At 37.1% G+C, this 17,450-nt stretch overlaps 1 protein-coding gene across 4 annotated transcripts in view; it reads left to right on the plus strand.

The window, feature by feature from the left end:
• PCGF5 (polycomb group ring finger 5) overlaps positions 1-10,921 on the plus strand; it is a 65,745-nt gene extending 54,824 nt beyond the window's left edge. For all 4 annotated transcript variants that reach the window (XM_058810075.1, XM_058810074.1, XM_058810076.1 and 1 more), the window contains one exon: positions 1,605-10,921. In XM_058810075.1, the coding sequence (XP_058666058.1) occupies positions 1,605-1,652 (48 nt within the window). In that variant the 3' untranslated portion in view covers positions 1,653-10,921. The remainder of the gene's footprint in view (positions 1-1,604) is intronic.
• Positions 10,922-17,450: the final 6,529 nt, after the last annotated feature.

Consider the following 17,450-nt stretch of genomic DNA (forward strand, 5'->3'; position numbering starts at 1 on the left):
TTCTAAATTTCAGTGACCAATCTGCTTCCTTGAAACAGTATTTCATTTTCCTCATTGAGAATTTTGATTTTAACTTATTTCTAAAAGTTACTTTGCAACTTTGGAATACTATTTTTGTCTTGAGGAAAAATTAGAGCTAGTGATAGAGGGTCACTCCTCACTAGTGGTGGAAGTGAACTACTACACTCATGCCTCCTTCAATAATTAGAATTGTCCCAGCATAGTGCATTTGATTTGTACAGTTTTGTGATTTTGTTTGCTAAAACACTGAGCCTCACTGGTTTACTTGGCAATTTCAGTGTGGTGATTGCTCTGTCTCTGCCTGTGTTCACTTCCAATTAGATCTGCACATGTTTAGAGACAATTTATATACTCAAAGTCAAAATGTGAAACAGTATTTAAATGAAATGGTATTCATGTCCTGTGCAAAGAAAAAATTAATCAGAGACCAAGTAATTTGTGATACCACAGATACATTTTTGTTAATTGCACATGCAGACTACATGTCTTCTCTCCTAAATACTCCTGGTACTGTTAATACCTCTGGGTTTACCTTGTGATTTCTCTGAACTCCAGTTTGTAAATCTCCTGCAAGTGTTATCACATTTAGTTCTGGTGATATTTTACTATCATGGCATGGAAAATTCATTAACCCTGTAGGTCTCTGGGGCTATATCTTTGTTTCTTCATCTCTGTTGCATTTGAAGAATGAAGCAAAATGTTTCTGGTTTTAATGATAGCTTCTGTAATAATTCTTTGTATTTCCAAATTTGAATTTAGAAAAACTTATATTAGCTTTGCCTCTGTTGTATGGTGGGGAGGTATTTAAGGCCATACAGCTGCTGAGACAATGAGATTTGCCAGGGTTTTATGCTATAGAAAATACCCAGTATGCTAATGAAGAAGAAGACTTGAGACAAATGAAATGCTGACAGACGGAAAAATAAGAGGTTTGAGCAACAAGTGCCCAGATATTCTACAGCCCTTTTGGGAAACCCATCCATTCTTCCCTGCCATTCCACAAGTTCTGTCCAATTTAGGGACCCAAGAGGTTGATTTGCTTTTTTTTTGTTTGCTTTGTTGGTTTTTTTTTTTTTTTTCAGTAGGAATCAATAAAAACTTATCACTAGATCTGAGGTTAAGGAGTTTGGATCTGGGGAGAAGGTCATCTCTCAGAAAAACAGCTGACAGCAATTTGACCTTTTTTTATAGTCTAGCTATGGAACCTCTGTATATATAAATTTCCAAGTACATCACCTGTAAATATACTTTGGTTTAGAAAGTATAAAATGTCAAGATTGCTTTTTATCAAACACAGCAACACAGAAAACAGACTTGTTTGAGCACTCCCAAGTATAAATATAATAAAACATAAATATTGAAATATATAAAAGCAGATACAGAAACTGTGTATCAGTGACAAATAGCTAATAGATTTGAAGTACAGGGATGAATTTAACATTGTCATATACATCTGTCTTAGAGATAAGATTTGGCTATTCTTAAGGTAGTCTTTAATTGCATTTTCTTTGTATTGTTTATGAATCATGTCTTCATGCTTTCTTGTCTGTTTTTGTTGTTGTTTTTCCCTTGCTTGTTTTCAGTCTTACCCTATGGTACTTCAGTATCGACCTAGAATTGACTTCGGTTAGACCAAAGGGCCAGATCCCACTGAGATGAATCCTGCACTATTTGTTTACCCATCGACAGATTGCACAATGAATGGATGTGCCTGGATTGGGGGGACACAGCCAGAATTTCAGCATGCAAATAAGGACATTGTCTTTCTTAAAATTGTCAGTTGCATCTCTGTTGTTTCTATTAGAGCAAGCCAAGTGCCATTCTGCTACTGAAATGTGCATAAGATATTTGTGTATCTTAAGAGTGTGCTGCAAATCATAGCCAAAATCATGAAGTGTACAGTCAAGACTCAAAACCTATGGAATATTTTTGCTTGCGTGTTAGAAAACTTTTCTGGTCCTACTATTGATTACACTAGCAAAATGGCAGAGTGCTCATTCATGTGGTGTTGCAGTTTCACACACTTGCTACTTTACTGAATATTGTTGTTTCAATCATAGAGTACTGTAAAAATAACTAAGGATTATACCTTGACAATATTTTGTACAGAAAATATATTTAGAAAAGTGGTGATTAGGCCACTACCTTTTCCTTGATAAGGTTCTCATGGGTCCAGGTATAGCTCACTCATGAGTGTGCAACAGTCCTTTTGCAGTGAATGAAGATTAATTACACTGAACAAGAGGTGTAGAACATGGTAATTCAAAATACTAATTTTAAATCTTAAAATTGCTAATATTGCTTGAAAGCATTGTAGCCTTTGTGATTGCACTTTCCATGGTTTCCCTGAAGTTTGGAATTTGGGATACTAGCTATTTTTGGGAAAATGGCTTCTGGTCAGATTACATTTCTTCTAATAAAACCTCCATAAAATGAAGGTAAAATAATACAAATGTCTATGGAACAACTAAATTCCTCTACAAAATTATGGCCAAGGCAAAATTTTTCATAATTACTACTTTTCATAATAAATATTTTCTTTTAAGATTGAATAGAGGTCTATAATATACTAAGACAAAAAATATATAGCTTTAATGACATTACTGTATCTCTTGTGACTATCTGGAGTTTAGAATTCATTACAGAAATTTTCATTAGTTAAGTCACATCATAAAACTATTTCCATAAAATTAGAGGTAATGCAATACTGAAGATTAGCAGTCTGACCAAAATAATTCTTCAGGTCATCTTTTTTTCCTAAGACCTGGTTGTGCTGGATAAAAAGTGATTGTTGCCTTAGGTATTACAAGCATATTGGTTCTAGTATGGGATGTTCCTTGGGGTTTTTGGTAATGTTGCAGGGAGCGTAGCAATGTTTATGTTTTCTGTCTTCTGTTGTCTTTGCTTAAAAGTCAGTTGAGTTTTTCTGATCAGGTTCTCTGGAGATACTTATAGTTCAGTCATGTTATGTAATTTCTACTTAGTACATGCCTGCTAGTGTTGTAGATAGCTATTTACTTTCCTTATGCCTTTTGCATACAGCAAAAAGGAACCAAATCAATTTTTCACAAGCTACTGTAGAGTGAACTGATCATTCTTAGATAGACAAAGTGAAAAATCTTTCTTGGGATCAAATACAAAAGATAGATGTAAGGCTTTGTAAGTTTATGTTCATGTACAGTAGTATGTTCTGTAGGAGAAATAAGCAGGTTGTGGATTAGGTCTGTCCCCTTTCACGTTGTTAAGTATTCTAACATTGGTGACTTGAGGAATCCCATGAAGTTGGGTTGAATCCTACCACTGCACTCCAAAGCCCATATGACATGCAGAAATCAAGATGCTGTCAATAGCAGTCTGCTAAGGAACCTTGCCATTACAGGTCAAGGTTGCACATATTGTGGAATGCCAGTGGAACTGGGGAAGGAAGATGTTTAGGAAGAAGCTGCTGCCCCTTTCTGCAGTGTGCTGGCCAGCACAGGCCCTGCTTTGCCCAGAAACAGGCAGGGGGGACGTGCTGGCTGCAGGGAGCAGACATCCTGCTGCCCACCCAGCCTGTGAAGCACTACCTGACAGAAAGAAGATGCTCCTTGTAGGGAGGGCCCTTCTCTGCAGAGTCTCTAGGGAAAAATGGATTCTTCTTGTATAAAGAAGTCCACCTCATGGAGCAGCTTGGAAGAGCAGAGCATGCTTTCTGATTGAAAATCATTCTCTTTAATATATACAGTTGTTTTGTACAGTAGAAATAGGATATGATTTGTAAATATTTACATGCACATACCAATTACACCTTACAATTTTTATATATTTCATGTGTTTTTGTACCAGAATTTTCACTGTAAATTTGCTTGACATAAAACACCTGTTTCAGTTTCCCACAACTAACGCTAGGATGCTTAAGCATAATTTCTGCTTGGTTCGCAGCACAATTTTTTTCTCAACAATTGTGTTTGCTGTTTTGAAAAAATTTGAACAGACTTGTTGTAAAAAGACGGGAACATACAAGTTTTAATCCATCCACCTAACCAGGACCCTTGGAATTAGCACTATTTTACCTTGGCGGTGGAATGGCAAGTAATAGAAGCTTTTTTGACTGTTTGATAACTTCCTATATTCATAATTCAGAGAATCATGAATTTTCTCAATCAGAGATGGTTGTTGGTTTTGATTCCTGGTATTTTCTTGATGCAAGTTAAAGCTAGATTACAGAAAGCAAATCTTCATTTTGAGCATGGAAAATACTGACAGATCTGAACCGACGTTCCCAGCTGCGAATGGCGGCATTAAATGCATGAACTAACCACCTACACTTTCTGCATTTCTGATTTGATGGCGTGGTGCCTGAGTGCTGCTATAGTTTAATCATTTTTTTTAAAGTAAAGTGCCAGTGAAATACATATCTTAAGTGGGCAGCTTGTTCAACACAGGCACTGCCTTCTTTACAGGAAATTTTCACTCATATAGTACATATGTGCCATGCCTACACAGATACACAGATTTATTTATTTGTGCCAATTAAGAGTATCTGAGCACTATAGGAATATGAGAATGCATGTGCAGATTCCTGTGTGCCAAAGATGGGGTAAATTGAAATGAGTACCTAGGCATTCCCTTCAGACTGCACCATATGCCATGCTAGAACTGATGCCTGGATAAAGTCACACATTCTGAGCATTTCCATGACAAGGTGTCACCACTGCATCCTTGTAAAACATAGGAATATAAAATAAGTGTTGCTGCCACTGTGTTTCTATGACTTTTCCATATTAGCAGTATCTAACTGCAGAGGGACCTAAAAAATTCTGCACTACTACCTAACCTTGCTGTCCCTTATTTAGCACATTTGGTGCTGCTTGGATTTTTTTCCCCTAGAAGTGAAAAGCTCATTAATGAAAATCATAAACAACTTTTTTTTTGAGCATAGCTGGTTGCTGCATTTATCAAGTAACAAGCCATCAGCTAGAATTTAGAAACAAGATCTGTAATATCTCAAACAATATGGAATTAGATGATTAATCAGTAAATATATCTTCCAAGATGCATTACTACATTCCTGGTAGCTAAGGACCTAGTCCTGTGAAGGAATTTTTTCATGAAATACCAGATAAGATTGCTGCAATAACTGAAGTGACTCATCTCTATAGTTGGTATTGTTCACATGAAAGCTTTGGGGATTTGGGTCCTAGGAGTGTGCAGTGCAAGAAGTATATTGTGCATACTCAGCCAGCTTGCAGTTATGCAAAAAAAAGTTACACAAGTATTATCTTGACTTTACTGAAAATGTTACACAAAGTGAAGTGCCTGATTATTAATACAGAATACCTTTTAAGCCCATTATTTTCATTTGACAGGGTAATATTTGCTTCTGAATTTTATCTATGGTCTTAATATTTTCAGCAAGAATATATCATAAGCATACTGTATTGAGAAGCTTTCATGGGAAAAGAGGATAAAAAGAAATGTGTTCTTTTAGATAGTTTAAATTAAAACCAGCCTTTCTCAGTAGAAATTATATTAAAATAAGTACTTTTATGTTGAAAATATTCCGTTTTCTGCATGAGGATCCCTTTAATTCTGGATCTTCGTCTTTTTGTCTCCATAGGTTCCAACAACTTGACTTGACTTTTCTGCTCTTATCACAAACAGTTCTAGTGTGTCTGCAGGAGAAAAGAGACTGATCCTATCCCATTCCATTTAGATATAAGCTAGGCTCTTACTGCAGACAAAATAATGGTCCAGAGTTCCATCTCATCTCTCCCATGAATAACTGGTGTACATGACTTAGTGAGAGAAGTAAACAATTTTTCTTCCCTGCTGTTTAAAAAAAAAAATAGGCCATGGCTTAGTCCTTTAATTGAACTAATCACTGAGTTGAATTGTTTGTTGGTTTTTTACTTTTTCATATAACTGCAGACAAGAGATATTTATTCACTGACCAGAAAAAAGTTATTCTTGATTCACTGATCAAACTCATTTTTGTTCTGGAAAAGTGCAAAGGCAATTAAGGCTTACATCTTTATCCAAGAGTTTGGTCCAGTTACTTCTCTTAATCTGGCAGATTGAAAGCATCTCTTAGCTTCCTCTAAAAATGCATATATCATGCTGCATATTCCTTTCTCATTTTACTTTAGGCTCTGTTGACTTCTTATTTTTCTCAGTTAAAATGTCTAAACAGGCTCTCTCTCTCCAGTAATTAATTCTACGTTCTTAGACATCTTTTGACCATTCCCATACTGCATCCCATTTCCTACCCAAAAGTCAAAACATTAAGGACTTATAAAGGTGAAATTGCGCATGAGGTGTCAGTCAGGTTGCATTTATCAGACAGTTCTCATGGATTTCAGAGTTTTCACAGCTCTGCATTTTCAATCCTTCACAGTCAATTTGAGCAAGGTTATGCTTCTATACAGGTTTCAGCTAAAAACACTTCTTTGAGGAGGGATTGTAGCCTACTGGAGTGTGTTCCAGGATGAGTTCCAAAACATGAGGGGATTGATTCACCTGAAGGAAATGTGAAAACTTCCAACTGCACATTTACCTCTAATTTTGTCACATAGGGGTTGTCTGACCTTCAGACCTGAGCTGAAACATCCCTTGCAGGAATGTCCTTCAAAAGATGATCCTGTAATATTTAATTTTTTTTTTCATAAGGAGATGTACCTATTGATCTTTTCTACCTTCTGTCTGCACTGTCTGTAGGTCAGATTAAAACCTTAGGTTGCAGAATAGGAAATTATTTAATTAATTAATTCCCAAAAGATCCTTCTGTCCAAGGTATGTGCCATAAATCTTTTGCATTTGGGTAGCTTTTTTTTAACTTAGGTCTCTGTGGTCCTGGAGTGGGGCAGTGAAGCAGAGGAGCTCTGTACATGGGTAGAAATGTCCAGGCTATCTTTTGTATTTGCAGAAGGAGACAAAGTTTGGTAAGATCAGGATGGAGGAGAAATTCTGGAATGAGAGATGTCTGTAGAGCAGTAGATTTTGCTGTTACATTCATTTTAACCAAAGATAGGCATTGGTTTGACTTTGCTTGCTTTTCTGAACCATTAGGTCTTCTTCTTTGAAGTAACTTCTACATGTATTTTTAGGACATGCTTCTAACACGGCTGACAGTTGACAGGATGAGGTGAACAGAACTAGCTACTGTGCATTTTCCTTTTTCCTTATGACAGTGTAAAGCAAAGAGTTGAGAGAAGGTTACTCTACAACATACAAAATAGCTGCACAGTAAAATGGTTTTATTGCTTGTTAACATACTGAGGGTTTTATTACAAATGAAGTTTTAATGAAGATGGTTATTGTCAAAGTGCAAGGCACATATTTTATAGTGGTATTCTACTCTTAAAATTCAGTTTTGTATTATATTGAGTATGGTAGATATTGTTCTTGTTGTCTCCTGAATTTTGTTGTGGTAAAATGAAACATGCTTCATTTTTACTGAAAAAATATCACACACTTATTGATTTAAAATTAGTCTTTGTTGTCAGATACTTAGTTTGTTCTTAAAAACTAGGGTTTTTTAAAAATAAACTATTTTTATGGATAATCTGATTGCCTGATAGTTTTAAGGGACCTATTTAATACCAAAGGTAATGCCACCCAGAAATGAACTTGGAATATGACATTGACACTTTGCTGGAGTGCCTAAATGGTCAAGAGGTACCTGGAGTCAGTCAAGCAGAGCTGAACCAGTGGTAATTGTCTGTGTCACCAAGCTGAAGGGTTAGGCACACCTAGCAGTTTCCAAAACAAATTAAAAATGAAAGAAACAACAGGAATAGCATTGAGGTTTAGTCAACAGACATGGAGTAGCTCTGAGTCCCAGCTCATGCTCCTGAGAAAAAGCACAAAGGCTTGCATTTACTGATGTGTCTGCTATACCTGGCCTGTGAACTAACAAAAAACTCAGTGTGCTGTCAATCCTGTAAACCTTCCAAAGCACAAAATAGTCACCAAGCTACTTTTGGGGTTTCTAGTTGTAGTTCAGTGATATTTTGGAGGGTGGAAAGGACTGATTTGGAGGATAATGAGAAGATATTAAGTATGTTTTACAGATTTTTATAGCTATTTTTTTAGCAAATGGCATTGCTGTCCTTGATGTGAGACCATTGATTAGTAAGAAGTGATTATTTTACTTGTGAAGTATAAAACAGAGAGAATAAAAAAATCCAAATTATCTTTATTTCCCTTTCCAGGATAGTGGCTAACTAAACTGGAAAGCAATAGGTCAATATAATTATTTAGCTGGCTGAAAGATTTCATTCTAATACTTACTGATCATATTTTTTTCTCAAATAGAAGCTTCTTAGCACAAACATGAAGCAATGCATCATTTTTTCCCTTATTGCAGACTTAACTATCGAAAGGAAAATATTTTGCATTTTTTTAAATTAATGCAAAGCCTGAATTGTTGGATGTTCCAGGCTACTGAATAGATGATATAGAGTTACTCTCAATGGATTTTTTGGGGGTGGGGGCCTAAGTGTCCTTATATAAGCTGTGATCCAAGTAAAAAGAAAGGAGCCTATGGTGAGCAGTAATAATGTTCTAATGCTTCCTTGCATTTGATCAGTAGTTACCAGTTTTTAATAAAGCAGCCCTCACAGTACTTAGGAGCTCATAGAACATATTGTGATCTTACGTTGCTAATTTGTTTTAAAATATGAAATGTTTTAAGCTTTTTGTCAAAAGTGATAACATCCTATTACAAATAAACCTTTTTGTGGTTGTAAAATTTAGCTTATAAATCATTCAAATTGAAGTGAAAAAAACACAGGTCATTGTTAATGACAGTCTATCCTACTCTTACGAATATATGTATTTTTGTAAAGGAAAAGCACTTGTAGATATTTAATCAGTCCAATATCTATCTATGTTAATGTTTTGGAAAAAAAAAGAAGAAAACAAAATGCTGCTTAGAGAATCACTTTTTTTTTTTTTTTTGTGCTCAAATGCAATTTCTTTTGATTTATGGAATGTTTATTCTGTGTGAAGCTGTATAGTTAGTACAGCTGGGCTAAATGCATTTCTCACATTAATCAGTTGTATCTGACTATGATAATACATTGTGTCCAACCAGAAAGCAATTGCAAAACACAGGCTTGTGGTGCTGTTTTTCATCTTTGATATTAGCTTCATCCTGCCTTATAACTTTTCTACTTCATAATAAGTATAAAAAATGCTAATCATTTTTTGTGCTGCATGTGTTTCAATGGACATTTCAGGGTATATCTGGCTGTTTAGCTGAATCTTACTATGTTACTAACATTTTTTATAAGATGACAGAATTTTACATACAGTGTTTAATGAAGAGCCCCCTCGATGAAAAAGTGTGCAAGATTAGTCAAGTTTAATACTCACCTTCCTTCAAAGGAAACTGCTGCTGGGTACATGCATGGAATGTGAGGGCATCACTAAAGATTCTGAGAATTTGGGCTAATACTATTTTTTAAAATTCAGAATAATTGACTTCTGATAATATTTTGCAGCTATTTGAAACCTCACTTTCAACTGTGTTTTGATTCATCATAATGCATTAACACAGTTTCAGGGAAGAAAAAATACGTAAAGAATTCTATTATAGTATTGTAAAGAGTGACAACCATATTTGTTTGTGTACATATTAGTGTACAATCCAAAATCTCTTTACTTATTTCAGTGGGATTCTACAGAGATATACTTCATGGGCCTGATGCTCAGTTAAGTTCTCCAGCTTGACCTCAGTGGAGTGACTTTCTATAATTATCCTTGTAGCTGAGACTTGAAATGAGCCAGGCTTCCCACTTCCTCACTTAATTTCCTTTCATGGGTGACTAATATTGCTTAAATTTACTCTTATTATATTAACCTTCTCATGAGTAAGTTTTGCCATAATGTGTACATTAGCAGTAGAATTCATTGGTAGGAACTCAACTGAGTAAATACTTGTGTCTTTAACAAACTGGGGGAGAATTTGACTCAGATTATAAACATTTGGAATGCCATTCTCTCATTTACGTTCATGCTTTGCAAAGATCTGCAGTTGATCAGGATTTGATGTGTTTTATTACATGAACGTTGCCCATTTTTATAATTTTTGTTAAGAGCTGATTTCTGTAGTAATTCATTAGGGTGAACATCTCAGGGTCCACAAAGTAGCAGTTTAAAATCCATGTGATCTGAGTGCAATACCAGTGCTGCATGCTTGTATCTTTTGAAGAACCAAATATGTTGTGTTTTGAAGTACTTTTAAAAAGCACTGTAAATTTCACCCAGTTCTACCAAAGGAATGTGAGGAGTTTTTTAATCTGGAATCTGAGTGTGGCCCTAGAAAAAGTGAGACACTTATAACTGAGTCAGCCCTAGTGATCAATTTTCCATTTAGGGACAGGAAGTGCTGTACTTGGGGTTTTTTGGCAAAACCTCGTGGTCGTGCCTCTTGATGTAGAGTGAAGCCTGTTCAAATCTGCATCCACATTTGTAAGCAAGATTTATTTTGAAACAACAGCTCATGCAAAGCCTGTGAGTGGGCCTCTAGGACTTGTGTATAAATGTATCAGATATGTAATGGTGTTTCTAACAGTGAACTACCTGTATGGCTCAGTACTGGTGATGCTAAATTGGTGTTCCATGCTAATGACAAGAGGGTTTACAGCACCTTTATAATGGATGATAGCAAACAACAATTTGGCCTGACCTGTATGCTGCAAGATGCCTCTAGCCCAGTTGGATTAATTTTATGAAAAATCTAGATGAGCAAGAAGTATAACTAATCTGCTTACTAGCACTGAATTGCTCCTTTCTCAAAGCAATAAATATATTCATGTTGTAACATCTGTTGTGCAGCCTACAATACGAGTTGTTTTGTTGCATTGTTTCTATATAATTTATTTTGTGCAATAAAAAAATCTCTGGTTTTATCTGACTTCTTTGTCATTTGTAATAATATTTGAATTAAAACATTTGCTAGCTTTATATCTTAATCATGCAAGCATACTGTCAACTCACAGAAGTGTGAGTAGAAAACAGAATGCAGTAATATTATTCATTATAGAAAAAACAGAAGCTTTTTCATGGCCTGATTTTATTCTAGTTAATGTCATAGAGGGCTACTGTTCATTTTCACAGGTGCAGAGTTCTGCCTAACATTAAAGTTGTCTGGAATTGGGACCCCATTTGTAAAATATAACCAGGTAAGTTACAGTGTGACTGTGTGCTTGAGGCTTTTTTAAAAAAAGAAAAGAAAAAAAGAAAGAGCAATCCCATAGAGATTCTGCAACTTTTTTTAAACCTAATTTCAGTGCTTTTTGTTCTCTCTCTTTTTGATGTTTTTCTGAGTTAATATGGTTTCAGTAGTATTTATTATTCTGTGCACTTAGCTTTATTATGTCGTTGAGTTGTTTTAACTCTAAGGTAGCGTAAAATAAATGTGCATGCAAATTGGAAGATGGAGGATATCCTTACAAGTGAGCCCTTGGTATGAAGTAGCATTATTCACACTATATACGGAATTACTGCAAAGAAAAACAATGTAGGGAACCCTGTTTTCAAGACAACTGGGACCTTTTGTCTGCAACACCACCTCTGAGTTGTGAGATGTGACTCAGATTTGGAAATAATAGAAAGGAATGCTGATTGGAGTAAAATGATCTGGGACAAAGTACATCCTGTATCTTCTTGTAAAATCCTTCTACATGTTAGCAGGAAAAAAACAATTGCTCGTGAGCACAAAATGTGAAATGCAGCACATTGCAATACATGCATATGATTAAATAGGATTTGTTAGTTGCAATTTGTTAATTGTCTGTTAACAGGCTGAGAGCAGCTGTGGTGCCACTGGCTGCTCTGTACCCTGTGCAGGTGAAGCAGTGCAGCCTCAGTGGCTTTCTTTGGACTTTTTTCACATGGGATATTTGACCTCCAGATTTGTCAAAGGTCATAAATTAATACTTTCCCTTCTTCTAAAAGTGTTCCTGAGATTTAAGATCACTCAATGAAAAGAAAAAGCCAAACTCTACATAATGCTTCTACATAATGTCATATCATTATTTATTAAACAGAAATTGAATTGCATAGAAGTGCAAAATTCTACTCCTAAATAGCAAACTCTTCCTCAAGGAAGATTTCCATTTAAAATGCAGTGATTAAATTATTCTAAATAATTACTTTGTTTCAGGTAGCTAAAAAGAGACCCATTGTGGAGGGGGGAAAACCTCATGCATAAGAATAGTAACAAATGCCTGATAAATCATAAGGCTGTATTATGTTTTATAGAAGGAGGAAGTTAGGTGAAATACAAACAGCTGTTTACATCAAGGGTGCAGCACATGAATATCCCTGTTGGAACTATGATTCACACTGCTTTCTACCCTAATTATTTTTCCCTCTCTTATTCTGGAGGAGGATATGCAATGCAATGTCATTATAGGTAAGAGTAATGTTTTTCAGAAGAAAAGAGATTTCATAATTTAGGTTTTATTAGAGCAACAGAAATGTGCTGGCAGTATGTAATATGAGCACCTTGTTCCAGTGGCACACTTCCAACATCTTCATTTGGGAAGAATGAATTTGCTGCATCCACAATTCATAAAAGGTTGAGGTTTTTTCAATTGCATTTCATTTGATCCTATCTCCTTTCCAGAGTGTTTGTAAGCCTTTTTTTTCAAATTCTCAAGATTCCTTTTCCCTTCCCGAAAGGAAAAGAAATTTCCTTTCGGGAAGGGAAAAGGAATCTTGTGATTTCAATGGGAACCAATAGAGGAATCTTTGGTGCATGTCCCTGCCCTGGATGGCATGCCATGCCTTTGCATGGCTTTGACTTAGGGAAAGACTTTTTTCTTTTTTTTTTTTTTTTTTTTTAAGCGCCCATGCCATGTCCCTCATATCTTGCCCTCCAAGTTTTTTCTTCCTCCTTGACTTTTTCCCCTGCTTTTTCCCCTCGAACAAGAGAAGAAAATGGCATGGGTCTGTACTGCTGAATAGTTCTGTAACTTTCAGCAGTCAGCCTACCCCTGTTTCTGTGTTCTGCTGATTGCCAGAATTTTTCTTCTTAGACTGAAAGATTTTTCCAGATTACCATATAAATAAGCAAAAAAATTACTACAGGGCTTGAGGTAAGCAATATGCAACTTGGTTTTAAATTATTTGGAAAAATTACTATAAAAGAGCTCTCTGGCTAATACTTTGAGTGGATGAATGCATGTTCAAAGCATAGCCCATGTAATTTAACTTTTTAAAAAAAAAATTATTCAGAGACATAAAAAATCATAAATGTTTGCTAATCAAAATTTTTGTTCATATAAAAATAAATACATAAATTATGCTAGTATAGCTTATTTAAAGAAGTGATACTATAAAGGAAAAAAATCTGCTCTGTTGATTTTGATCTAGGGGTGTTATAGTTTAATTTTCTGTACTTGCTATAAAAACAAGGTGTTGTGTCACATCATAATGACAGCATGATACCAAATGTGTTATGTAGATTCCTGATCCTATAAAGGCTTGTGCTGAAAGAATACTCACATGTGTAACATGCAAGACATGTCCGTAGGTTTGTGGTGTTGTGGAAATACAAACTGGCCTGCTGGTTGCACGCTCTCCATTTGTTTTACAGGTTGTATTTAAAACAAGAAAATCACTTGGAAAATAGATGCCTAGCCTTTCAAAGGAACTCAAAGGGCTTTGTAGGTTATGTATTTAAAACATACACATGTTTTAAATGGAGTGACTTTGCTATGGCAATGCGGCCATAGGTAAAAGTAGAATAGACTCGTCCCAATAAAGTAATTTAAGTGCAAGAGAAGTGTTCAAGGTAACAGCAATATGAAATCACAATTCACACCTAAATCTATTCAGGTCTGTTCCCTGACTTTGGAGAAAAGTGCCATTAAACCTTTTCAGTGACTGCACAGTGAGCTGCCCACCATCAACATCCATCTACATTCGGCCTCAAAACACTGATTTCTGCCTGCAGCTCCTTCTCTATGGCAAGACTATTCTATGGCAAACAAATTCTCAGGTAAAACAATTAGAGTAAAATGCTTTATGAGCCTTAATATAGTCTCAATTCCCATCATGGGGAAACAACAATAATCACTGCTTAAAGAAGCCAACAAAAAGCTTAATTGTTCTGACTTCCTTCTAATATCTTCTAGATTTTGAGAAAGAGGTGGATGTGATAGGAGAACCTACTTGTCTTCCTAAGGGAGAGGGCTGTACACTAATTTTCATCCTGATGTCATCTGCTGCTAGTGACGAGAGGAGGCTGGCTAAAACCAGATTTGAATAGCCCTAAGGAATTCAGTCTTCAGCTCCGGTAATTCTTATCTCTCCCAATTGCACAACAGAAGGTGAGGACAAGAACTGCCAGGGATGTAACATCCCAGAGAGCACCATGTGGAGGAAATTGCCCAGCACACCAACACAAGAGTGTGCCAGCCTGCTGGACACAAGCTCCACGGCTGCAGTGGTGCAGGACTGTCTGAGCTATGTGCAGCTCTGTGCAAGGAAACTGGCAGCACAGAGGCAGTGGCTGCGGGCTTTGGATCCTTGTAGAGCTCAAGGCACTGCCAGCAAGGCTGCCTTCAGTTCACTGTAGACAAGGTGTCTGTCCATGGGTTATATAGAATATACTGTAGGGGACCTTTCACCAATAAACATTTGTAATACCACCCAGATTCTTAACTGCTGCCAGATTAAAGTACACAGCCAGCAGATAAACTGTGTTTTCTAAACGTCCTCACATTTTGCTACTTGGAAGTGTAGACTTAGCTTCAGCTACTGTTTGCAGTCTAACATTAAGAGCTGGAAATCAGTAGAAGAGCACCCCTGAGCCTTCCTATAGGACTACAGGCAGAAATTCTGATAGAAAACAGACTTGTTGGTCTTGTGGCCATCAGCTTGAGACTGAGGCCGTGGATTCAGAGATTTCTTGTTGCTAAACTTTTTGGGAACACAGGTCATGGGGAAGGAAAACCACCTATGGTGCAGCAGCTGTATCATCTGCTCTGCTTTTGTTTGCCCACAAGGAACCACTGGAATAAGAATAGTGGTAAGGAGTGCACATTTGTGAATGTAAATCAAATGTTTCTGCAGGAAAATAAGCACTAGACAGTGCTTCATACTATTAATAGCTTCTAAGAAAAGATAGAATGTCCCAAAAGCAAAACAACCCATCATCATGGGTTGTCACCTGCTTCTCAAAGAACTCATCCAAATGTAGTCCTCAGAGATGATTATTTCCATTGACTCTGTAAGTCAAATGTGTTTTCTTCCACTTCAGCACAGGATCAATTATAATCATCTCTAAAAGCCTATAGATGCAAGCCCCTGTAGTGCAGCAAACCACAAGGCACATAAACATTTTTAATTTGATGACCCAAAGCTGAACTGAATCCCTCTCTCCTCATGCATCAGTAAAATTTAGAATGATGATCAATGAATGCTGCATTAAGAATGCTTAAAATGTCACTGATCCCTTCCAAGTGACAATTTAGGAGGCTCCACTTCTGTCTCTGCAAAACTCACAAAGGGAGGTGGTTATATTTTTCTGACTTCCATAAACACCTGAGCAAGACAGCAACACCCAGGTGCTGAAGCAATTCTGAATAAGAATGGGGAGCAGCAGCCCAGCACACAGCTGGTTGCCCTCAGCAAAGCCCTGTGGATGTATGCAAGACCCAGGTTTCAGGTGGGACACAAAGCCCTGACAGGTGTCCGTCCCAAGGAATGGGAGGAAAAGTTCCTCAGGTGTTCTTCAGAATCAGATGGATCAAGGCTTGTTTAGCTTTCACCCACACCCTGATCTTTCATCAAGGGTGGAATCCATGTAGAGTTTGTGCTTTGCATTCAAAGAAAAAGTACCTTTTGACAATTTTCCAAAAGCCCCATTAGGCATTTTATTTTTCTAAATTTAATGATTAAAGTCCAGTTCTGGAAGACCAAAAGGCAAAGCTTCCCCCTTACACTGGGAGAACTTCAGTGGCGCGGAGAGACTACAAATATGACAAATACGACTACAGCAAAAGAAAGAGGGTTCTGTGAATGGAAAATGTCTTATTAAATAGAAAAAAAAATTTTTTTTAATAGCTGAAGTATATAAAAGTAAAAGCCAAGGGAAAAAGGGAAAAAACCAAAAGCTTGTTAATGTTTTTATAGATGCTCTCCATGTTCATTAGTACTTAGCATTTTTCCTGTTGAGCCCTAAGCAGTTGGCATCTAATACACTGCTGTTAATTATCAGTGCAGAGCAGCCTTTCCCTGGGCTCAGTTGTGTCCAAGTCAAGATTTTGAATTGTAAAGGTAACCACCTTTAGAGGGTTGGGTGAAAACTGAGCTTAAGTGCATGAGACAGCTGCTGCAGATCAGATGTGATTGCTGGGGAGGAGGTGCAGAGAGCTATCTGAAGGTCTGGAAACTCCATCTGTGTGCAGTCTGTCATCAGGCCTGATCTTTAGGAGCTTGGTGTTAGTAAAACAGAGAGTCCATGCCCAGGCAGGATGACACACCAAACACTGCTCTGCAGCTGTAGTCTCTTATGTGCTAAATATTTCTAGCAATATACTTAATCTTTGTTCTTTTCAATATGTGACACAGCTGGAGCTGGACTCTTCTGATTTTTATATATATAGCATTTATAATATGTGCTAATATTATGGCATTTATAGCAGGTAGATATGTAGAAAAACAAAGGTAAATTGACCTGGTGCTTTGCTGCCCAGCAATAAGCAGAAGAGTTACTCATATTCTTGAGCTGTAGGTATGAATGTGCTGGACCTCTGCATTTTAAGTTCATGGTATATGATACATGTCACAGATATCTGTTTAAATCACAGAAAGATTCTGACCACCATCTTTTATTATCAATTCAGTTGAAGCAGCCCATGGGTTGCTGAAGGCAGAAGCTTTTGCCATTGACTTCCCAGCAGCAGTGAGTGCTGTGCTTGCTCTCCACAAAAGTCCCATGTAAGGAGACAGCTGCATTGTGTTAAACTGCTTCCATCCTTCCAGCTTGGATCTCCCATCAAATCAGGTACTGACTTATAAGATTTTCTTAGAGAAGATTTCCCTCTGTTTGTCATTAACCTGCCTTAGTCCTTTTAACAGCAACAGCTCTTCTTGAAATTACAGTGGTTCATTTCTTTGCAAGCAGCTCTCCCAGTGCCCATTGTGCCAGCAGGATAGAAATTGCTGCCAAACCAGCAGCCACAGATAAGAATGCAAAGTCCTCTTAGTACTCAACCCCTTCCTTATTAACACAACATCAAAGCATGGGACATCGTCCCCCAGTAGCCCATACTCTGGAAAATCCCCATCCCACCTGCTTGGGGTGCCACAAACTCACAGGAAGGTTCCTGGGACATCTGCAGCACCCCCACCCAGCCCTACGCTGGATCATGGGGCAAGTCGATTTGCCGCCCCCTCAAGGATTCCTGAGATAAATTCTGGGTAATGGG

The sequence above is a fragment of the Ammospiza caudacuta genome, chromosome 9, assembly GCF_027887145.1.
Source record: "Ammospiza caudacuta isolate bAmmCau1 chromosome 9, bAmmCau1.pri, whole genome shotgun sequence".
Classification (NCBI taxonomy): Eukaryota; Metazoa; Chordata; class Aves; order Passeriformes; family Passerellidae; genus Ammospiza; species Ammospiza caudacuta.